Consider the following 19,332-nt stretch of genomic DNA (forward strand, 5'->3'; position numbering starts at 1 on the left):
CCATCACTTTAATGCAGCTCTATCTGCTCTTCAAACTCATCCCACACATTCACAAAATGAACTTTCTTCTAACACAATTCTGCTACATAGCATTCATAATATTTGCTTGCCTTCTCAACTCATCATTATCATACCTGACATGCCGACTTCCTTACCTACCACACTATTATCTTTCACTCTCCTTAACAGCCAATGACATCCCTCCTTACATTCTTCTTGTTACCAGTCGAATCATTCATGCCAACTACCATTACCACCTCTTTTGCTTGCATACTCCTCTTATCCAATGTTTCAACCACCCTGCTAATTCTATCTCCAAGAAAACAGACCTTGTGCACCTTTTCACTCGACACTGAATATTATTGATTCTAGCTCTTGAGCTCTCAATAATTTAAAAATTCATCTACATCAAGATTATTATTATTATGTCAGAATGGTGGAATCAAAAAGTTCATCTCAGTAGATTCATGCTAACCATTATTCACATAATTCCTATCATATTTCTCATTTACTCATTCACTAGCGAAGCACTCCATGAATGTCTCTGTCAACTCATTCGCCACTCTCCGAGCAAAAAAATTAGTCCTCTTTCCCCTTGTTAGCCATGCTCCTTCACAACTTCCAAAAGTGAACCTTGTTGAATCCTGTCCTATTATGCACTGAAAAATTTCTTCAGTATCTATATAAATTCCCTTTAGCTTCTTTGTATGTTTCTATGATAATCTTTTCTCTTCTTCTAGTTTTATGTGATTTTCGCTGCCAAAAGATAAGTCCTTTTGATAGTATTTAGTGATAATTAAATCATTCTTTTTGTATTTGTATATTTATGAGTGTTTGTTTGATTTTCTATAAGAGTAGTGTGATTAATTTTTTAGTTTTCAGAGGTTTCATTTTTTGTTTTATTTCATAGTGTACTGTGTGAGTCATGACACATCGGTGTCATGACTGGTGGGCAATTTTAGCTTACGTAATTTTATTCACTACAATGTATGTGAAATGTGTGCACTCCACAGTGCAAGAGAGTTTGAAAGCAGAAAGAAACAGGAGAATGTGAAAGCAGAAAGAAACAGGAGAATGTCATAAGTATTTTGTGAATAAATGTCAGAAGTGTGAAGAGAGTAATAGCAGTGAGTTGAAAGATGAAATGCATGATAATGCATTTGTCAAGGTTAAGAGTGGTATGATTACAAATGAAGTGAATGACCAGATGGTAATGGAACAGATAGCATTTGGAGTTATCCACAGAAGAAAATGTGAGATTGAGGTTGGAGAAATGCTAGGCATTTCTCATCACCATACGAATTTGGGCTAAGATTAAGGATGTTAGTGTTGCTGTAAGGATGCAGAGAGTGAAGGTGAAAGTGATGTTTATTTTGGGTACAAATGTAACAGATGACAAGTGTGTTATGCAAGATGATATGAAAGAGTTGTTGGTGAATGAAAACAGAAGAGTGAGAAAGTAAAAGTTGTGAGTTTGTTGCCAAGGTATGATAGAGGCAAGCTGGGACGAAGAGCTATGATAACGAATGAGTCATCATACAGATTGTGCAGGAGGAATGGTGTGGAGCTTGTGGTGTCTGGAAAGAGTTTGATACAAGGAAGGAAGGATTTATACACGAGTCAAGAATCTCAAAGAAGTGTTGTTCAGCGAGAATTCAAAAGTGCAGAGTCAGATAAACTAGTTTAGGAGGGATGTACGTTAGTAGGGATCCAGGCAACCTAGAGGTTAGTAAGTGGGAGAGTGTCACACGATGCTTAATGTAGCACCCCAAATTCTTAACTTTATTGGGCTAAGCAACACAAGGTATAAAGGAGGTTGGGGGGGGGGGTTTAAGGGGGTTATTGCAGTTTATGTATACTAATGCCAGAAGTATTTGAAATAAGGGTGAGGCATTTCTGGCATCAGTTAGCTGAACTTGGCCAAAAGTTAAAGGCATTAGTTATAGAGAGATAGTCATAGAGACTGAGGATGATATAGTATCATCAGAGAGGACAAAAGGAACAGGATGTGGATGGGGGGGGGTTGCTAATGATAATAGATAAATTGAAACCAAAAAGAGTACATCATGGGGAACAGGGATGCAATGGACAGTGTTCATTTGATGCTATTTGCTATGAGATAAAGGCCAACAGGACTTATTATTATGGGTAATTTCAACTATAGGGACATAAATTGAGAGGAGGAATGGTCACAGGGAGGAAAGAAAATTAATTTGTACGCCTGCTAAGAGAGATAATTATCAGAAGCAGCATGTAAGGGAGGCGACACAAGGTTTAAGAATGCTAGATCTGTTAACAAATAAAAGAGAACTTAAAGGTTATCAATTTGATTATGCTGTCTCCACTTAGGGAAAGTAATCACGTAGTCTTGAACCTGAGAGATTGCTGGACATGCAGATTTTTTGTTAAAAGCAGTATCTGTGGAATTACCAAGTAGTTGATTATCACAAGCTGAGAAGTCAGCTTTCAGCATTACCATGGCATAAGAATTTGGAGGGTTTTCTTCAAACACCCCTTGACCACCTCCAATGGTGATGCATTGGAGGTGGTCAAGGGGTGTTTGAAGAAAGCAGTATCTGAATCTATACCCAGAGTCATAATGATAAATCAGGTAGGAGTTGGTAGGAGATGGATGAATAGCTTTATTACCCATGAACAGTAGAAGGCACAGGCAAGATAAGCAAAAAAGAGGAGACACAATAGAGGCATGTAAGTTGTTAAAGGAGAGTTATAGAATTGAAACTGAAGACTTTAAAGTCTTCAGTTTCAATCACAGCAGAAAGGGAGTTATTATTCTTCTTATTAGTGAACTTTGTAAATCACAAACCTTCAATATGTCCCCATAGGGAACACCCCACATATCAGTCACCAGTTTAGTTTGGTTACCCCCCCCTCCCTCTGACTTCTCTTCATTTCCTCATTCTTCCCAAGAATGGATAAGAGAGAAGGAACAGAAGACAGAGGAAGACGGGGATAATCAGGGTGGACATGGCGACATTATGTGAGGTGTGGATGATGTTTACAAAAGTAGTTGTGTGAATGTACAAGAAAAGATTGAGATAGTTAGGGATGTGGGAACAACAGTTAGGTTTGTTGTCCCCACATCCCTAGGGTGTAAAATTAGTGATTACTAGGGTGAGGTGTAAAATTAGTGATTACAGAGATGAATGGCAATGTGTGTGTGTGTGTGGGTGGGGTTATAGGGAACTCATATCTCAGAATTAAGGTCAGTGGGACTTGTTATAAAATCATAAATGAGCTAGTATGTATGAATACCAAAAAAAATATCCAAAATAAGGGGAATGAAATTGTAGCATTGATCGAGTTCATTTTCCCAAAACCTTTCAGAATAAGTGAGACATAGTTGGATGAGGGTGATATCCGGACAGTAATAGAGGTGAAGGGATATTATGTATTTTTGTGAAGACATGCAGAACAAAAAGGAAGCCGTGCTGTTGGTGGTAGCAGAAGAGTTGGGCCCATCCAAGTTGAAATGCAAGGAGCAAATATTGGCACTGGTTTTTAAAGCAGGATGATGCAAGGTAGTGGTGGATAGGATGAAATATTTAGTTGGGTGTTGCTGTAGACCTGGTAATATGGAGGACAGAGAGAAGGAAATGTATAGGCAAATGGGTCTGGCTAATAAGAAAAGGATGATCATTATGGATGATTTTAATTATGGTAATATCGATTTGAATGAAGAGACAGCATATGCGGGTGGGAAGAGATTGAATTTCTTAAGTTTTTGAGAGACAATTACCTTAGGCAGTACATAACAGAGGGTACACAATGATCAAGAGTCTTGGATTTGATATCTCTTAAGAGGATGTTATTATAAATGAAGTGCCAAATCTTCCTCCATTTGGTTAAGTACCCATCAACTGATTATTGAACATTGGCCAGCCATATGAGTACCTCTGTCAAAAAGAGATCTAGGTGGAACTATAAGCCTGGTGATTATGACAAACTCAGGAGATGGCTTGCGGGTAACATAGAATGAGGAATTGGATGGAAAGGAGATCAATGCTGCTTGGTCTTTGATCGGGTACATTCTGGCAGAATGTCTGAAGGCATTTCCAAGGTTAGGAGATCAAATAAGGTAGGTGTGAAATGGATGAATAAAAATGTGAGATGTGCAATTTGGAAAGAAAAGAAGGCATTATGGAGGTGGCAACAAATGAGTGGTAACAGTCATTTGCATGAGAAGTACAAAGAGCAGGCAACAAAGGCGACTCAGGTAGGTTAGCAAAAGTACAATATGAGCAGCATTTAGCTACTAATGGGTTCAGAAGAAATCCTACCAGGACGTTTTCTATACATAGCCAGCAGAAGGAAGAATAATTATGAGAGGATGATATTGGTTATTCTTCTAAGTGGTTAGTAGAATGATAACCACTTAGAAGAATATAGTAGTGATATTAAATGAGCAATTCATAAAGGTATTTCATCCTTGTGAATTAACATCTCACAGAAATTGAGAGCAGTGGGATGGGTCACTGATGGTGAGTGAGCAGAAGGTATATGAGGAATTGAGTAAACTTGATGTTAATAAAGCAATAGGATTTGCTGGTATATCACTGACGTGCAACAGTTTAATTCTCCTTATTTCTGATAATTCTAGCATTCATATACAAACATAACAGTTTATTTCTGGATTTATACCACGTGCCACTGATACCACTTATTAAATGTGACTTTTCCATGCTGTCCTCCAACCATCCTCTCTCTCTCTCTCTCATTGCCCATCACCTTCTCCAGACCCAAATACTCCCCTTCATCCAGGCGTACCCATTTCTTTCTTCCTTGTTCAACATTCACTTCCTCTTTCAGCATTGACCTTTCTCATATTGCATCCTTCTGTCTACCCTGACCTCCTCCCCCCCAAAAAAATTCCCTGTCTTTCTTGTTCTCTTCTCTCATTATCCATACTCATACTACTCACTTCTCCATTTATAGGCACTCCTTTCTCATACTTCTGCTCTTCCACTTTGCTTCTTACTTGCTGAGATCCAATTTCTGCAGCAATTACTCTCCCTTCCAGCAACAGCCTCTGCAGATGATTTACACCAAAGCCATTCAAATGCAGTCCATTACTCTTATACTGTTCCATTTACCCATCAAACCATCCCATATATTCACAAACTGCACTCCTTTTTCTTCACATATTTCCATTAACATACCATTCATGATCTTTGCTCTCTGCCTCAACTCATGATTATCATTCCTGGGCAACAGACGGCGTACCTTTCCTAACACACTGTTAATTTTATTCTTCTCAACACCCTCCAAATATCTATTCTTACATTTTTCTTGTTTTCTAACCAAGTCATTTTTTCCTACTACTATAATTCACAGAGGAAGACTGTTCGACAGAATTGAGATAGGTGGAAAGATGAATGGCAGTGGTAGATTCATTGAGTCAATAGTTCAACTGAAATGGATGTTGGATAGCTGTTGCTCATGTTATTATAGTTTTAGAAAAAATGGGAGGAATGATGAATGCCAGTTCTACTGAGTAGCAGTATTGCCTAAGTTTGTGAGATAAGGATTGTCAATCAGCCAAGCTGCTCTCTCTTCTGAGCATCAGAAATTTTTAGAGAGGTTTTTAAGTACATCACTCCACATGTGAGTACGGTATTCCAAGGTTAGGTGGATTTGTGGTTATACAGGTAACTAGCTGGGTAGGTGAAAAGTACGGGTTGTTATACGCACATTTGTTATCTGTGTTTTTGCATATATTCAGCTTCATTTCAGTACATGAGCTGCTTCCTATCACGGTTGTGAAAGCTTCAATGCATGTGCTTTTTTCGCTACCTCACTCTCCACTGTTTCATTTTGTTATTTACAAATATTTATCTGTAAATAGCATCTGTGCTCATTGAGCAAGATGTCTGGCAAGAGAAAAACAGTGGCAACTAAGAGTGAAAAGGAGAATGTTAATAAAAACTAAGTGAAGAAAAGACCTGGGAAATCCCATTCTTTAGAGGTGAAGTTGGAAGTTCTGAATCAGTTTGATAAAGTTTTGATCAGTTTGATATAGCATTGACATTCAAAGAGCCAGAGGACTGTGTGATCCTATAGTTGAGAACCATTTGTGATAATGCTGATGCAATTCATAAGAGTGCTCAATCATCCATGAATCTCAGCGTGACCAGAGTAACAAAGTCTCAATCTCGTGCAATTCAGAAAATGGAAAGGATGCCGGTTTTATGGATCGAGCATCAGAATTAGAAGAACATGCCTTTATGTGGGGTGATCATATGAGAGAAGGTGAAGAATTTGTATGAACATCTGATGAAATATGAAAAGCAACTGACCTTTTACTGCAAGTTGCAAGTGGCTCAACTGCTATATGAGTCACTGTGTTCCACAATCTCAATATGACTGGCAAGGCTGCAGCTGCAGAATTTCATGATCTCTTCAAATCAAATATAGCAGAAGGAGGATGCCCACTGAAGCAGATGTTTAATTTAGATGAAACTGGCCTGTTTTGGAAGCATATGTCCAGTCATACCTACATATCCATCAAAGAAATTACTGTGCCTGGATTTAAAGCCACCAAAGACTGCTGTGCGTTGCTTTTTGGGAGGCAATGCTTCTGGCAACTACAAAATAAGACCTCTCATGGTGTATCGCTTAGAAAACCCACGGACACTGAATAAATACATAAAGGCAAGACTGTCTGTTGTGTGGAGAGCGAATAAGAAGGGCTGTATAACATCATAGTTTTTGGTGCATATATTTCTGGAGAGTTACATAAAGAATTGAAAGCCTATTGTGAAAATGAGAAAATTCTCTTCAAAATCCTTGTTATTCTGGATAATGCCTGGTCACCCATGAAATGCTGCTGATTTCAGTGAAAATATTCAGGTGTTGTTTCTCCCACCAAACGTAATGTCACTCTCCCAATCCATGGATTTAAGGTGGCATCATAACTTTAAAGCCTATTATCATCATAAGGAAGCTAAGCCAAGGCCTGGAGGTTGAGCCTGTGAAAAACTCTCACAATAAAGGTCTTAAGCTTTTAAGTTGATAGACAGTGCCATGACTCTAACCATATGAGGAGTTCTAAAGCGAAAAGGGAGATTGAAAATGCCCTTAAATACTACAAAGATATCTAGAATCAGGTAGAAAATTGCAAGTCAGATTTCCATTGAGAGATTCTTGAAAAGGCAGACTCCAACCTCTTACAAGCCTTCAACTTCAGCATGCCAGCTAAAGATGTGATTAAGATGTGGTTACAATGTATTAATCTTGAAAATAAAGAACTATTTTAATAGTTTTTTTTATATGTACTGAATATTTTATTTACTTCTTTTATGCCTTAATATGTATGCAAAATAGGTGCATTTTTGATTAAATTAATCTTAAAAGATCAAAATCTCGCTCGTTTGGGAATCCAACCTCCATTATCTCATGTTATAAGTCTCCCATTTTATGCATTTTTGATTATATATGCAGATTCTTGAGAATGAATCCCATGAGTATAATAGGAGTTATTTGTAATGTCAAGAGCAAAAAATGATACCATGTTTTTGAAAGCAAGCATGCTTTGAAGTATGATGTATATGTGCCAGCAAAGCATAGGAGTAATGAAGAAGGCGAGAGAGACAGACAGAAAGAAAGAAAGAAAGAAATTTGGTTGTGACTGTTAAGTCAAATGTTATCAAAGGCAAGGTGAGAAGAATGATTCTTTTGTTTTTTGTGAGAAAAAAGACAGTTGTTTTTAGAAGCATTGAAATGTGTGGAGATCAGTATTTAGAACACTTATTTTGGAGCATTTTGAAGCTTGAGATTGAGCATCACAAAGTTTATGGTATGAATAAGATGAGTGGAGTATGCTGTCATCAGCAACACTGTATATAGGGTTTTAGGTCAGTGAGAGAAGGTTGTTTATTTATAAAAGGAAGACAGCACCCTGAGAAGCACCTGCATTAGTAGGAAAGTCTAAAGAGAAAACATCCTCCATCATTACATGCAGTGAATAACCCAAGAGACAAATGGGAATTCATTTACAAAGGGAGAAAGGTAGACTATTATACATACTCTTGTGGGTGTATATAATGCTATGCATAATGTAAAAGATGCCACCCAGACCAATTTAGACTTTTATTAACATATTAAGGTGCAGGGATACCTCTCTCCAAAATGAGTGATCTTCAAGATCACTCTAAATCTCACTGAGTGACTCGAAAGTGCCACTGCTAAATTCGTCACTTCTGACCTGAATCACTACAGGAAAATCTCAGTAGTGGATCCACTCAGTTACATGCAAAAACCTAGCACCAGCAGAACCATTGCATAAGTAAAGGAACTTCTCCAAAACCTAGGTGATCCCTCAAATCACTCTAATTTCGTTGAGTGACCTGAAGGATCATTTTAACTTATTTTCGATCACTGAAAGATACTCAACAGTGGTTCTACTGAGCGACAGGCACAACTTGCCACTGGGCATATCTTCTCATCTCCCATGAAAAAACATCCATCAAAGAGCCTGATAAAGATCATGTCAGTAGAAACCATACCACAGGCAAGTGTACAATGGAATGCAGTGATTGAGGCCACTTCAGCAGTTCCATGTCCGTGGAAAGATATTTAAGTGTAGACCTTCTCCAGAAATTAGAGCAATTACCCAATCAATGAGTGATCCAAAGGTTCATTTAATTCATTATTCAGCAGTGGTAGGTGACAGGTTCACCTCACCTCCAAGCAGATCCACTCATATCCCAGGGAAAAACATCCATTAGTATCTATATACGATGGTGGTCTGAAAAGTTCTCGGCCAAACAATTAAAAAACAAATTTATAATTTCAAAATTATTTTTATTTTTCAACATAATCTCCTTTAAGACTAATACATTTATTCCAGCAATGCTCCAGCACCATTATCCCATTCCTGTAGTGGTTCTCAGTAAGATCTGCAAAATACCCCTCTACAGCTGCAAATCACCTCTTGATTCGAAGAAAAATGCTGACCAGCTAGGAAGAGTTTTAGTTTTGGAAAGAGGTCAGAGGGATCCAAATCTGAGGAATAGGGTGGATGTTCTAACAATTCATAGTGCAGATCCCTTAATTTTCCCATTGCCAAAATACTTTTGTGGGCAGGTGCATTGTCCTGATGAAAGATCATTTTTTCCTTCTGCAAACCGGGTCTTTTCCCACGAATTTTTTCTCTAGTCTGGTTAAAAAATTGGAATAATATTCCCTGGTTATTGTTTTACCCTTTTCAAGATAATTAATAAGCAAAATGCCTTTAGCATCCCAAGACACCGATGCCATGACCTTTCCTGCTGATGGAACCGACTTTTTCTTCTTTGGCGCTGAACAGCTGGATGCTTTTTGATCTGCTGTGAGCAAGTGTGCACTATCTTGCACAAAGCTTTTTCATATGCAATTCTTCATGCAAAATATATCCTACACATTCTTTTGAAATGCCTGTAGTCTCAGGAATTTCACGCACTTTGACTCGCTGGTCACCAATACCATATCGTACACTTGATCAATGATTTCTGGTGTTGTTACACTTTTTAGACGTCCTTCACATGGGTCATCTTCAGCACTGGAATGGCCGCATTTAAACTCAACAGCCCATTTCTTAATTGTTGAAAATGAAGGAGAAGTGTGCCCATAAACTTTTATGAACTTCGAATGAATTTCTTTTGGCATTAAACCTTCTTTTACCAAAGAATTTTATAACCACACGATACTAATTTATCCATTTCAAGGGATACAGACAACACTTGTGCTTCAGACAGCAGTATAAAACAAACTACTTGATAGAATGATTTGCAATTTCACATGAATGCTTATAACAGATGTACCAAGTTAGAAAAAAATCTCTTGCCAATAGTGTTGCCATCGGTGGTGGAGGCCGAGAACTTTTCAGGCCACCCTCGTAAGTCTATATAATATTTATATAATCTATATATATTTAAAGTTGGTTGTCACTGATTAGTTGACATTTCTTCACATGTTGAAGAAGTTGATTCATGAACTTCTCCATTAATTTAGACACCACTGAGGTAAGAGCAATCAGTGGTAGATACTTATCATCTGGTTTGTGAAATTGGTTGTATGTGGGCTTTCCATGATGTGGGGGGTTGATGCCAGTTGAGTATAATATGATGTAGTGATGATAAAGAACAGGTGTTAGTTCAGGAGTACATCTCTTAAGCACAATGGGTGAGATATCGTTATTACCAGAAGTCTTTTGGATATCCAGGTTGTTCAAGATTCTTCTGATGTCTTTTTGGTAGAAGGCCACAGGCTGCATGCAATGTTCCAGATAAAGAAGAAGAAGGTGATTTACTTTAGTCATCTGTGAAGGAGTTGGATGAGAAGAATGATGTGAAGAAATCAGCTTTATCTTTATGTTAAGTTCCAGTGCTGTCATGTAGATGAGAGAGAAAAAGAGAGGTAGGAAGCACAGATGGTATCTGTGCTCCCTATATCTTTTGCAACTAACTGGAAGGCCCATCTGCCATTGCTATTTGAACAGTTGGCACATTTTCTACATTTAGCACTTTTAATGATGGTTTTTCTAGTGTTGTAGGCTGTGAAAGCAGTTGTAGTTTTTGTCTCATGAAGCAATGCTTTTATTTCTATTTATTTATTTTTTTAAATTAATTAATTTTTATTTTTGACCACCCTGCAACGCTCTTTGAAAATCTAGCATCAATACTGTGGGTAGGAATTTTGAACCGAGTGGAGAATGAACATCTTTTTGTTCTGACATGGATATTTTGTGTAACAAGATCACAAGTCACTGGATCTGGAGAATAGTCTACAGAAAGAGTGAAAAGTCGTGGACATTTTCCCATTTGGTGATGTTATAATCTGAAGCCCATGAGTTTATAAATAGCTGAGAAGAATGTCTTCCACTAGTGATAAAACTTGGATGAGAGTGTGATCAAAATTTTCAAGCAGATTGGTCCCCTCAGCAGTGTACCTGGAAGAAGTTATTAAGAGACGATCCAGAATGTAGTGTAGGGTGAGGGAAGAGGATTGTCAGATATTCTGGTTGGTAGATAAAATCTTTGGATTTATGTCACTTCTTACAGCATATACTTACGCTTTTCTTCCAGCTTGGGTCAGTGGGAAAAAAAAAAAAAAAAAAGACATTTGGTGACATTGAAGTCACTAAACAGTATTAGTATTTTTAACAGTATTATTCTGACAGTAATGTCCTATGGCAGTGAGACATGGGACACAATAATAAAGAAAGAAAAGAGCTTATTAACAATCCAAAGGACAATAGAAAGAAGTCTGTTATATATAATTTATGGCCTTTTGTTTATTTTTGTCTGTGTTGTTTAGTCAACTATATGCAATATACTTTCGTAAACATTTTTCGTTATGGCACTGAAGCATATGAGAAAAATGGCAACCAAGACATCGATGTTGACTGATATCAATGCGCAGGATTTAGTCTGATGTAGCATATGTTTAATGTATTTGTTGAGTGAAAGTGGTTTGTAGTATGAGAGGGAGAATGGAGAAAATATTTCTCTGAAATGTTTCATAAGTGAGTATAAGAAATTTGAGTCATGTTGGGAGCAAAAGAATGAAGTGACTGATATTATGAATATAAGGCAGGATTGTCAAAATGTTATGCAGAATGTAGTGGAAACAGTGAATGATAGTACATGAAATACGAATGAGAGTTTGAAAGAAGTGTTTGAAAGTAATAATGTGGATGAAGAGATGCTAGCGTGGAAAGAAATTGCATGCTTATGCAGACTCCTTCACTGGACAAAACATGAGCTTGAGTGATTGGAGAAATGATTGGTGCATGGTACAGAAGGAATGAGAATAAAAGCAAACAGAAAAGCATAAAAGTGTAAACAACTGTGAGAAAAGAGACAGTATTGTATGGCGAATCAGTGATAAGAGGTTTACTTAATGAGAAAGTGATGAAAGCATGTTTTTCCATGTGCAGAGATAAAGGATGGTAGTGAAGCTTTAAGTTTGCAGAAGAAAGAAGGGAACAAATTAATTGGTTTGGTGCACAAATGATTTGAAAGGTGGGAAATATGCACTGAGAGAAAATATGGAAGAGTTTTTAGAAGAAGCAAAAATGAAGAATGAGAAAGTAAAGATTGTGAGTCTGCTACCTCAGTATGATAGGATAGAATTGAGAAGATGGACCATGATTGGCAAATGAGAAGATTGTGCAGAAGGATTGGGGTGTAGTTTATAGATCTGTGGAGTGAATTTGATGGACATAAGTTCTGTATATGCTTGATGGACTGCATTTAAATGGTTTTGGAGTTAAGTGCTTGAAGAAAATAAAATGTTATTCAGTGAGAGTTTCTATCCCTTTCGCATCCGTCCATTAGGACGGGTTGGGTCCCCTAATGAGGAAGTTTACGACGAATTAATGCAGCCAGCTCGTCGCTCCTTTGCTGCATCCCCTAAGGACAAGTATTCGTGACTGTAATGCATGTGTTCATGGGGCCAGTTTGCCTTCTGAGGAATGAAAACCCAAGTTTCCTAGTGAAAAAATCTTATTCCACTTATTCCACAATCTTATTCCACATGAGACCGGCTACTCACCTTTAGTCGAGAGAGACCAAATAAAGGTTCCTCACTTCACTGACGGAAATCAACCCAGGTATTTCTGAACAGAGGGCTTTGTCTATACCGACTGAGCCTCTCTAGCTCAGTATATACTGAGCTATGGAGACTGTTGGTATAGTGAGAGTTTAGAAATAAAGAACCAGGGAAACTAGAGATATTAAGGGGGAAGCAATCTGAATGAGCAGATAATGGCATTATATAAGAGTAACTGTGAGCCCAATGGGATGTTAAAATTCATGTACACAAATGCCCAAAGTATCAGAAATAAAGAAGAGTTTTTAGCATTGGTCAGCATGCAACTTGGCCAAAAATTATTGGAATCAGCAAGACCTGATTGTCGCAGACAAATGATCTAGTTACAGGGATAGAATGTAATGGATATTGAATTTCCAGAGAAGATAGAAGAAATAGAGCAGTAGGAGGGGTATTATTAATGATAGATGAAGAACTTCCATCAACAAAAAAAAGAAGTTAAAGAAGATTGTAGATCTGATGGAAATGGTTCATTTGCGGCTGTCTGCTGAGAGATGGAAACCAATACAACAAAATATATTGTTGGTTGCTGCTATAGACCTGGGAATCCATAAGAAAATGTGGACTACATGCATCATCAGTTTAGCATAATGAGTGCAGGCCAAGCAATTATCATGGGAGATTTCAACTATGGTAATATAGATTGGAGGGAGCAAAGGGCACACAGCAAAATGGAACTAGAATTTATATAATTACTAAGGGATAACCTGAAACAGTACATGATGGAAGAGACTAGGGGCTTGAGAGTGTTGGATCTGGTAATAGCATCAGAAGATCTATCTATAACTGCAGTAGTAACTCTTCCTCTGATCGGGAAAAGTGATCATGCAATCTTGTCCTGGGAGGTTGCCCAACATGTTGAAATTTTAGTCAAGAAAGGGTTTATGCAGAACTAGAAAGCTGGCAATTATGACAAGCTTAGGAGGCAGATTGGAGCAGTGCCATGGCATAAGAAACTACATGGAATGAATGTCATTAGTGCATGGGAAGTGGTCAAGGATTGTTTGAGTGAGGCAGTATCAGAGTGCATACCCAGGGTCAGAAGGATAAACCGAGTAGTGTTTAAGTGGATGACTAGTGATATAAAGCAGGATTTGCAAAAAAAGAAAGCATTCTGGAAAGAATATGAACAACAAGGTGATCAGGATGTCCATGAGTAGTATAAAGCACAAGCAAGAGGGATAACTAGTACGATAAGGAAAGCTAAATCAAGATTTCGAGATAAAATTAACTAAGCAGGCCAAAGTGGATCACATGCAAATCCAAAAGTGTCTTTTGCTACATAGCAAATAAGTAAGAGAAAAAATGATTAATGAAAGAAAACTTTACTAAGTGCTGATGGTAGAAAAGTGACATAAGCAAAAGAAATAGCTCAGTTACTTAGGGATAACTTTGCAAGGGTATATCATCCAGGTGCTGGCTTTGACTCTGCAGTTACTGAGGTGAAAGAGACTGGTATGAGCATTGAGGTAGATGAACTGGAGGTACTCAGTATATTGAAAAATGTCAATGTGAATACAGCACTTGGCCTGGATGGTATGTCTCCTAGTGCAAATGAACTGGCCATGCCTCTGACAGTTGTTTAATCTAAGTCTCATCTCTGGCAAAGTTCCAGAGATAAGACTTGCTGAAGTTACATTACATAAAGGTGCCTGCAAGACAGAAGTAGTAAATTACAGAACCATTCTTATCTCTGGAGCAGTAGTTAAAGTATTGGAAAAGTTGGTTAAAAGTAAACTTCAGGAATGGGTGGATAGGAATATGGTACTTGATAGGGGCAGCATGGCTTTGTAAAAGGTAGGTCCTGACTCAGTTGACGAAATCTGTGCACAGTAGTCAACATGCAGCTGAATCATAGCCTTATAAAGAGGAATAATAACCCTATCTTTACTTGTCAATGGGCTCTTCATCATCCAAGTAATCCTCTGAGCTATTTTGCTAACTCTTGCAATATATCCTCTGAAATTTAAATCTCTATCCACTATCACTCCTAGATCCCTAGCCTCATTAATTTCATGTAAACTAGTAACATCAATATGATACTAAGTGTGTAATCTTTTCATCCTGAAGTGCATCACCTTACATTTCACAAACATTGAATTGACAACCATTGTTATTTGCCAAATGTAAGATATTTACATCACCTTTATAAAATGTTGTGCTCTCTAGTTTTGCATCATCAACAAACAACTGAGTATCCCCACTTCAAATCTTCTGCTATATCATTAATATACAAATTAAAGAGTAGTGGTCCTAGTACAGAGCCCTGGGGCACTCCACTAGTCACTCATTCACCATGATTCTACTTCCTCATACACCATCCTCTGATGTCTATCAGCCACCTCCCCCATCCATGCCACCAGCGTCATATCCACTCCCATTTGTTCTGACAACATGTGGTATTCTGTCAAATTCCTTTGTAAAGTCCAGCAATATCATGGTGTAGCTATTTCCTTTATCCATAATAATAAAATGACAGCAGAATTGGATCTTTAACATGGGTGGTAGATGGCATTGGTGTAGATGATGATAGTTGCAGTTCGTTGTAGTTGTGGAGTTGAGTTGTGGAGACAGAGAGTTGAAGAGTAGGTGCCCTCCCTCGATGCATCTTTGGACTTCCTGGAGGTGTTACATAATAATAGCAACATACATTTTCAACATAAGTCTTCGATTAGCCCAATTTCCAAAGGTGTGGAAAGATAGCAAAATTGTTATGCTTCATAAAAGGAGCAATAAGGCTAATGCCTCAAATTATAGTCCAATCAGCTTTTTAGGAGTTGTGGTCAAAGTGTTGGAATAGCTCATGAGGACAGAGATTCAGAACTAGGTTGACAGCAACAAAATTCTCTTTAATGGACAGCATGGGTTTGCTAAAGTAAGATGGTGTTGTTTTAGCAATCTGTTTGCTTATTATAACAAGGTGATGAATACATTGGAAGTGATTCATATACAGTAACATATTTAGATTTTGCAAAGGCTTTTATTACATTGCCATATACAAACCAATAGTTAAATTGGAATAGATGGGGAAGGATAGTAGATTAATGAGTTGGATTGGAGATTGGCTGTCTGATAGGTATCAGTGGGTTGTGTATGGGGAGTTATATCCCGGACGAGGAAAGTAACTAGTTTCGTCCCCCAGAAGTCTGTTTTTGGGGCCATTGTTGTTGTATTGGTATGTAAATGACATTGGAAAGGGCTTAAATTGTGATATAATACAGTTGTTTGCAGATTATACGAAGTTGTTGGAAGGTTATGAGAAGTCGAGCAGATGTAGCTTTGCAAGAAGACCTAAATTGACTGTCTGAATGTGTATGTGGGGAGGGATATCAGTGTAATGTAGCAAAAGTGTAAGGTTTTTAAAATTTGGGATGCAGAGTATAGGATTAGTGGGGATATTTTAGAGGAGGTAGAGGAGATTAAAGCTTTGGGTGGGGGGATAGGGACTTCAAATTTTGTAACATTTTGCTAAATTTGTGAGGATAGCATAGTGGATAATGAGAATGATACAGAGAACACTGATGTGTAAAAGTAAGGATGTTATGATTCCATTGTATAAGGCTTTGATCATGCTGTATACAGATTACTGTGCATAGATTTGTATGGGGGGAGTGATCAAAAGAATAATGAGTTGTTGGAGAGGTTTCAGAGATGATTGATTAATTTTGGTCTCTGGAATGTGGAATATGAAGATGTTATGTGACTGAGATTGAGAAAATGCAAATAAGTGGATGACATTTTTCATAGGAAATCTGGAAAGAGAATGAGAGGCCATTCCTGGAAGCTGTATAAGGTGGGTATGAGTAGGGGAGGGGGGTGAGGAGTAGATTTTTTGCATGATTGAAATGTATTGCCTGAGAGTTTGGTGAGTGCAGAGACAGTCAAGATATGTGAGAGTGCAACCTCTTGTGATGAGTCTCTTGGCTCCATGGATGTCTGTTGATAATAATAATTCTGGCCTGGTTGGCCAAGAATTTAGCATACCCACTCTCCGCCCAACAGGTTGCAGGTTCAAATCCCAGTGTGGACATGGATGTTTATGATTGTCTTTAGATGGAACATGAATTTTATCAGCCGGTGTTGTGGTAACCACATATATACTAAAAAAATAAGAAGAAAGTAGAGACAATATTTGGATATCTGTAGGTGATAGTGCATATAATTTAAGTTGACATTTTTACCACAGATGGTAAAATGAATGGTGAAGACTTTTTCCATTTTGTAAGGTGTTTTGTGCGTGCATTAATTTAACCCAACGTCTCTATATCTTGGGTCACTTTGTATTTCAGATATAAAGAGAACAGGAGCAGGAGAACATACTGTGGGAATAGATAGGCCATGAGACCGATCACACATACAGAGAGCATTCAATCTCCATGCCATCTAATGTGATCACATCAGTGTCCAACACTCATCACTAAATAACCTCTCTCCAGGTATGATCTGACAGTGAGACTATGTGTTACCATCAGGTTGTTCCATACACTATCTGGTAGCAAACCTACAAATCTGCTTTACTGCTGTACTCTTGAAGTTGAAGGAGGTTCTGGATCTTCACAGTATATTTGGCATGCCCTTTAAGTAGCATCACTCAAGAGCATGTTATTATTATTACATGACACCTCCAAAGAGTCCAAAGACTCATTGAGGGGAGCACCTACTCTACAACTCTCCACTGCTCTGCAAGAACGAACCGCAACCACCTTTATCATCTACACCAGCGCCATCTGCTGTCCACCACCACTAGTATTTTCACAGACAGTCACAAACATCCATGCCCGCAGCAGGATTCAAACCCACAGCCTTTTGTGGATACGCTAACTACTCGTCCAACCAGGCCAGCATTAAGGCCTTACATGTAATGTTAAATGTACTGTATGGAGATACAGTTGTTTTCTGTTGATTTTTGCAATTCTAAAGATGATACTGATATTGCATAAGCATTGAAATAGCTGTATAGTTGCTGTTTTTTTTTTTTCATGGAAATATTTAATATATAAGAACTTATTTTATTTAATAATTGATTTATCTTCAGCTACTTGTTTTTCTATGTAAAAAAAAAATTTCAAAATAAAAAATATTTTATATTGTCAGTTAAGAACATTATTTAACAAAATATTTTTAGATGATCCTGATATAGAGGATTGTCCTGATTGTCAAGCAACTTTGGCTGACTTAGAAAATATTGATGATGATACTGACAGACATGGAATATTGTTTGTGAAGACAACAGATGATAGCATTGCAGCTGATTATGGAATAAGTAATTTTCCTGCCTTGATCTACTTCGAAAATAATGTCCCTAGCATATATGAAGGTAAAATGTATTTAGATATATCACTATATTTTCAGTTGTTGAATAACTCAGTACTTATTCAACTTTTGGTTCATCATTTCCACTCTAAAATATCCCATTAAATATTAATATGAAAAATTATTTGGGGATGTTATAACACACACCCGCGCGGTTAGCCTAGTGGCTTTGCGCTTCGCAACCATATGCCTGGGGAAGGAGTGTCCTAGGTTCGATTCCCGTCCATGACGTGAGGAGCTTAAGGATCTTCCTCAGCCATAGCCAAGTTAGCCGGTCTTGGGCGTGGGCAGCAGGGTTTTTTCCACCAGTTTATCTGGGGCTTTTCATCCTGCAAGCAGGCAAACCGGCCCCGTGAACACACAGGTTACAGTCATAAATACTTACGGCAAGGAAGGCAACGGGAAACCACCTTGCTCATAATCATCTCTCCCTAGAATGGTAGCATATAGCTACCCTCCCGCGGCCGTATGGCAGATGGGAACCAGAAGAAGAATAACACACACACATATATGAAGATTATCTAAATCAATCTTTATTATAATTATCAGACCAAGAAATATTTTCTGTTTATTCCTTATTAAAAATAAAGAATAGAAATCTTAATTCAACTAAAAGTTGTCCTTAGGGAAAATGGTGTGAGGAAGACTGTTTCCAAAGTAAAGAGGTAGATGGGATGAAAGATGAAGATGAGAAGATAGGTTTGATGCTGAACAGCAAACTAATGTTTGACCAGCTGTTGCTCATGTGTAGACATAAGGAAAAGTGGCCATAGTGACAGCTAGTTCAGTGAAATAGTGCCTATGAAAATACTTATCCAGAGCCATAGGTCAAAAAATCCTTTCTTATGCTCTGTTAAAAAACAAAGCATAAGAAAGCATTTTCAGAGAGGTTTTTGGTCACCATCCCAAATGTGAGACACATGATAGGAAAGGCTAGAGGTGTAAATAAGCTCAGTATGTTCTGCGTATGGATTATCAAAGATGAAGCAGAATGTGATCTTTCGTTGAGGTTGACCTCTTCACACTGAAATCTGCCAAGGAGAGGTCAATGTTTAAGGTACAAGCTATGGAAGAAGTTGAGGATATTTGAGCACTGAATGTTTCTCAAATGACATTCAGGAAAAGGTTATTGAGAGAAAGACATTCTCTGAATAGGAGAAAGCATGTCTAAAAGTACAGAACCCTAAGGTGCTTTGGTATTGTTTAAGAAATCCATAGAAAGAAAGCAAACTGTGTGATACATACCATGTAACACACAGTGAATGACCACAGAGGAAATTGTCAATCTGGTCTCTGTGTACTGTCTGGTACAGATATATTAACCAGCAAAGCACAGGCAATTGCTGTGTAGGTCTAAGGACACAAAAGAAGATGTAGGTGATGTGCATTGGCAGATTAGTTCACTGA

At 37.9% G+C, this 19,332-nt stretch overlaps 1 protein-coding gene across 2 annotated transcripts in view; it reads left to right on the plus strand.

Annotated features, from left to right (window-relative positions):
* The window catches only part of LOC150094342 (uncharacterized), a 484,937-nt gene that overhangs the window by 354,231 nt on the left and 111,374 nt on the right, over positions 1–19,332 (plus strand). For both annotated transcript variants that reach the window (XM_090412362.1, XM_090412363.1), the window contains exon 24: positions 17,738–17,929. In XM_090412362.1, the coding sequence (XP_090268488.1) occupies positions 17,738–17,929 (192 nt within the window). The remainder of the gene's footprint in view (positions 1–17,737; positions 17,930–19,332) is intronic.

This window comes from Typopeltis vanoorti, chromosome 22, assembly GCF_054136105.1.
Source record: "Typopeltis vanoorti isolate ZY-2024b chromosome 22, IOZ_Tvanoo_1.0, whole genome shotgun sequence".
Lineage (NCBI taxonomy): Eukaryota > Metazoa > Arthropoda > Arachnida > Uropygi > Thelyphonidae > Typopeltis > Typopeltis vanoorti.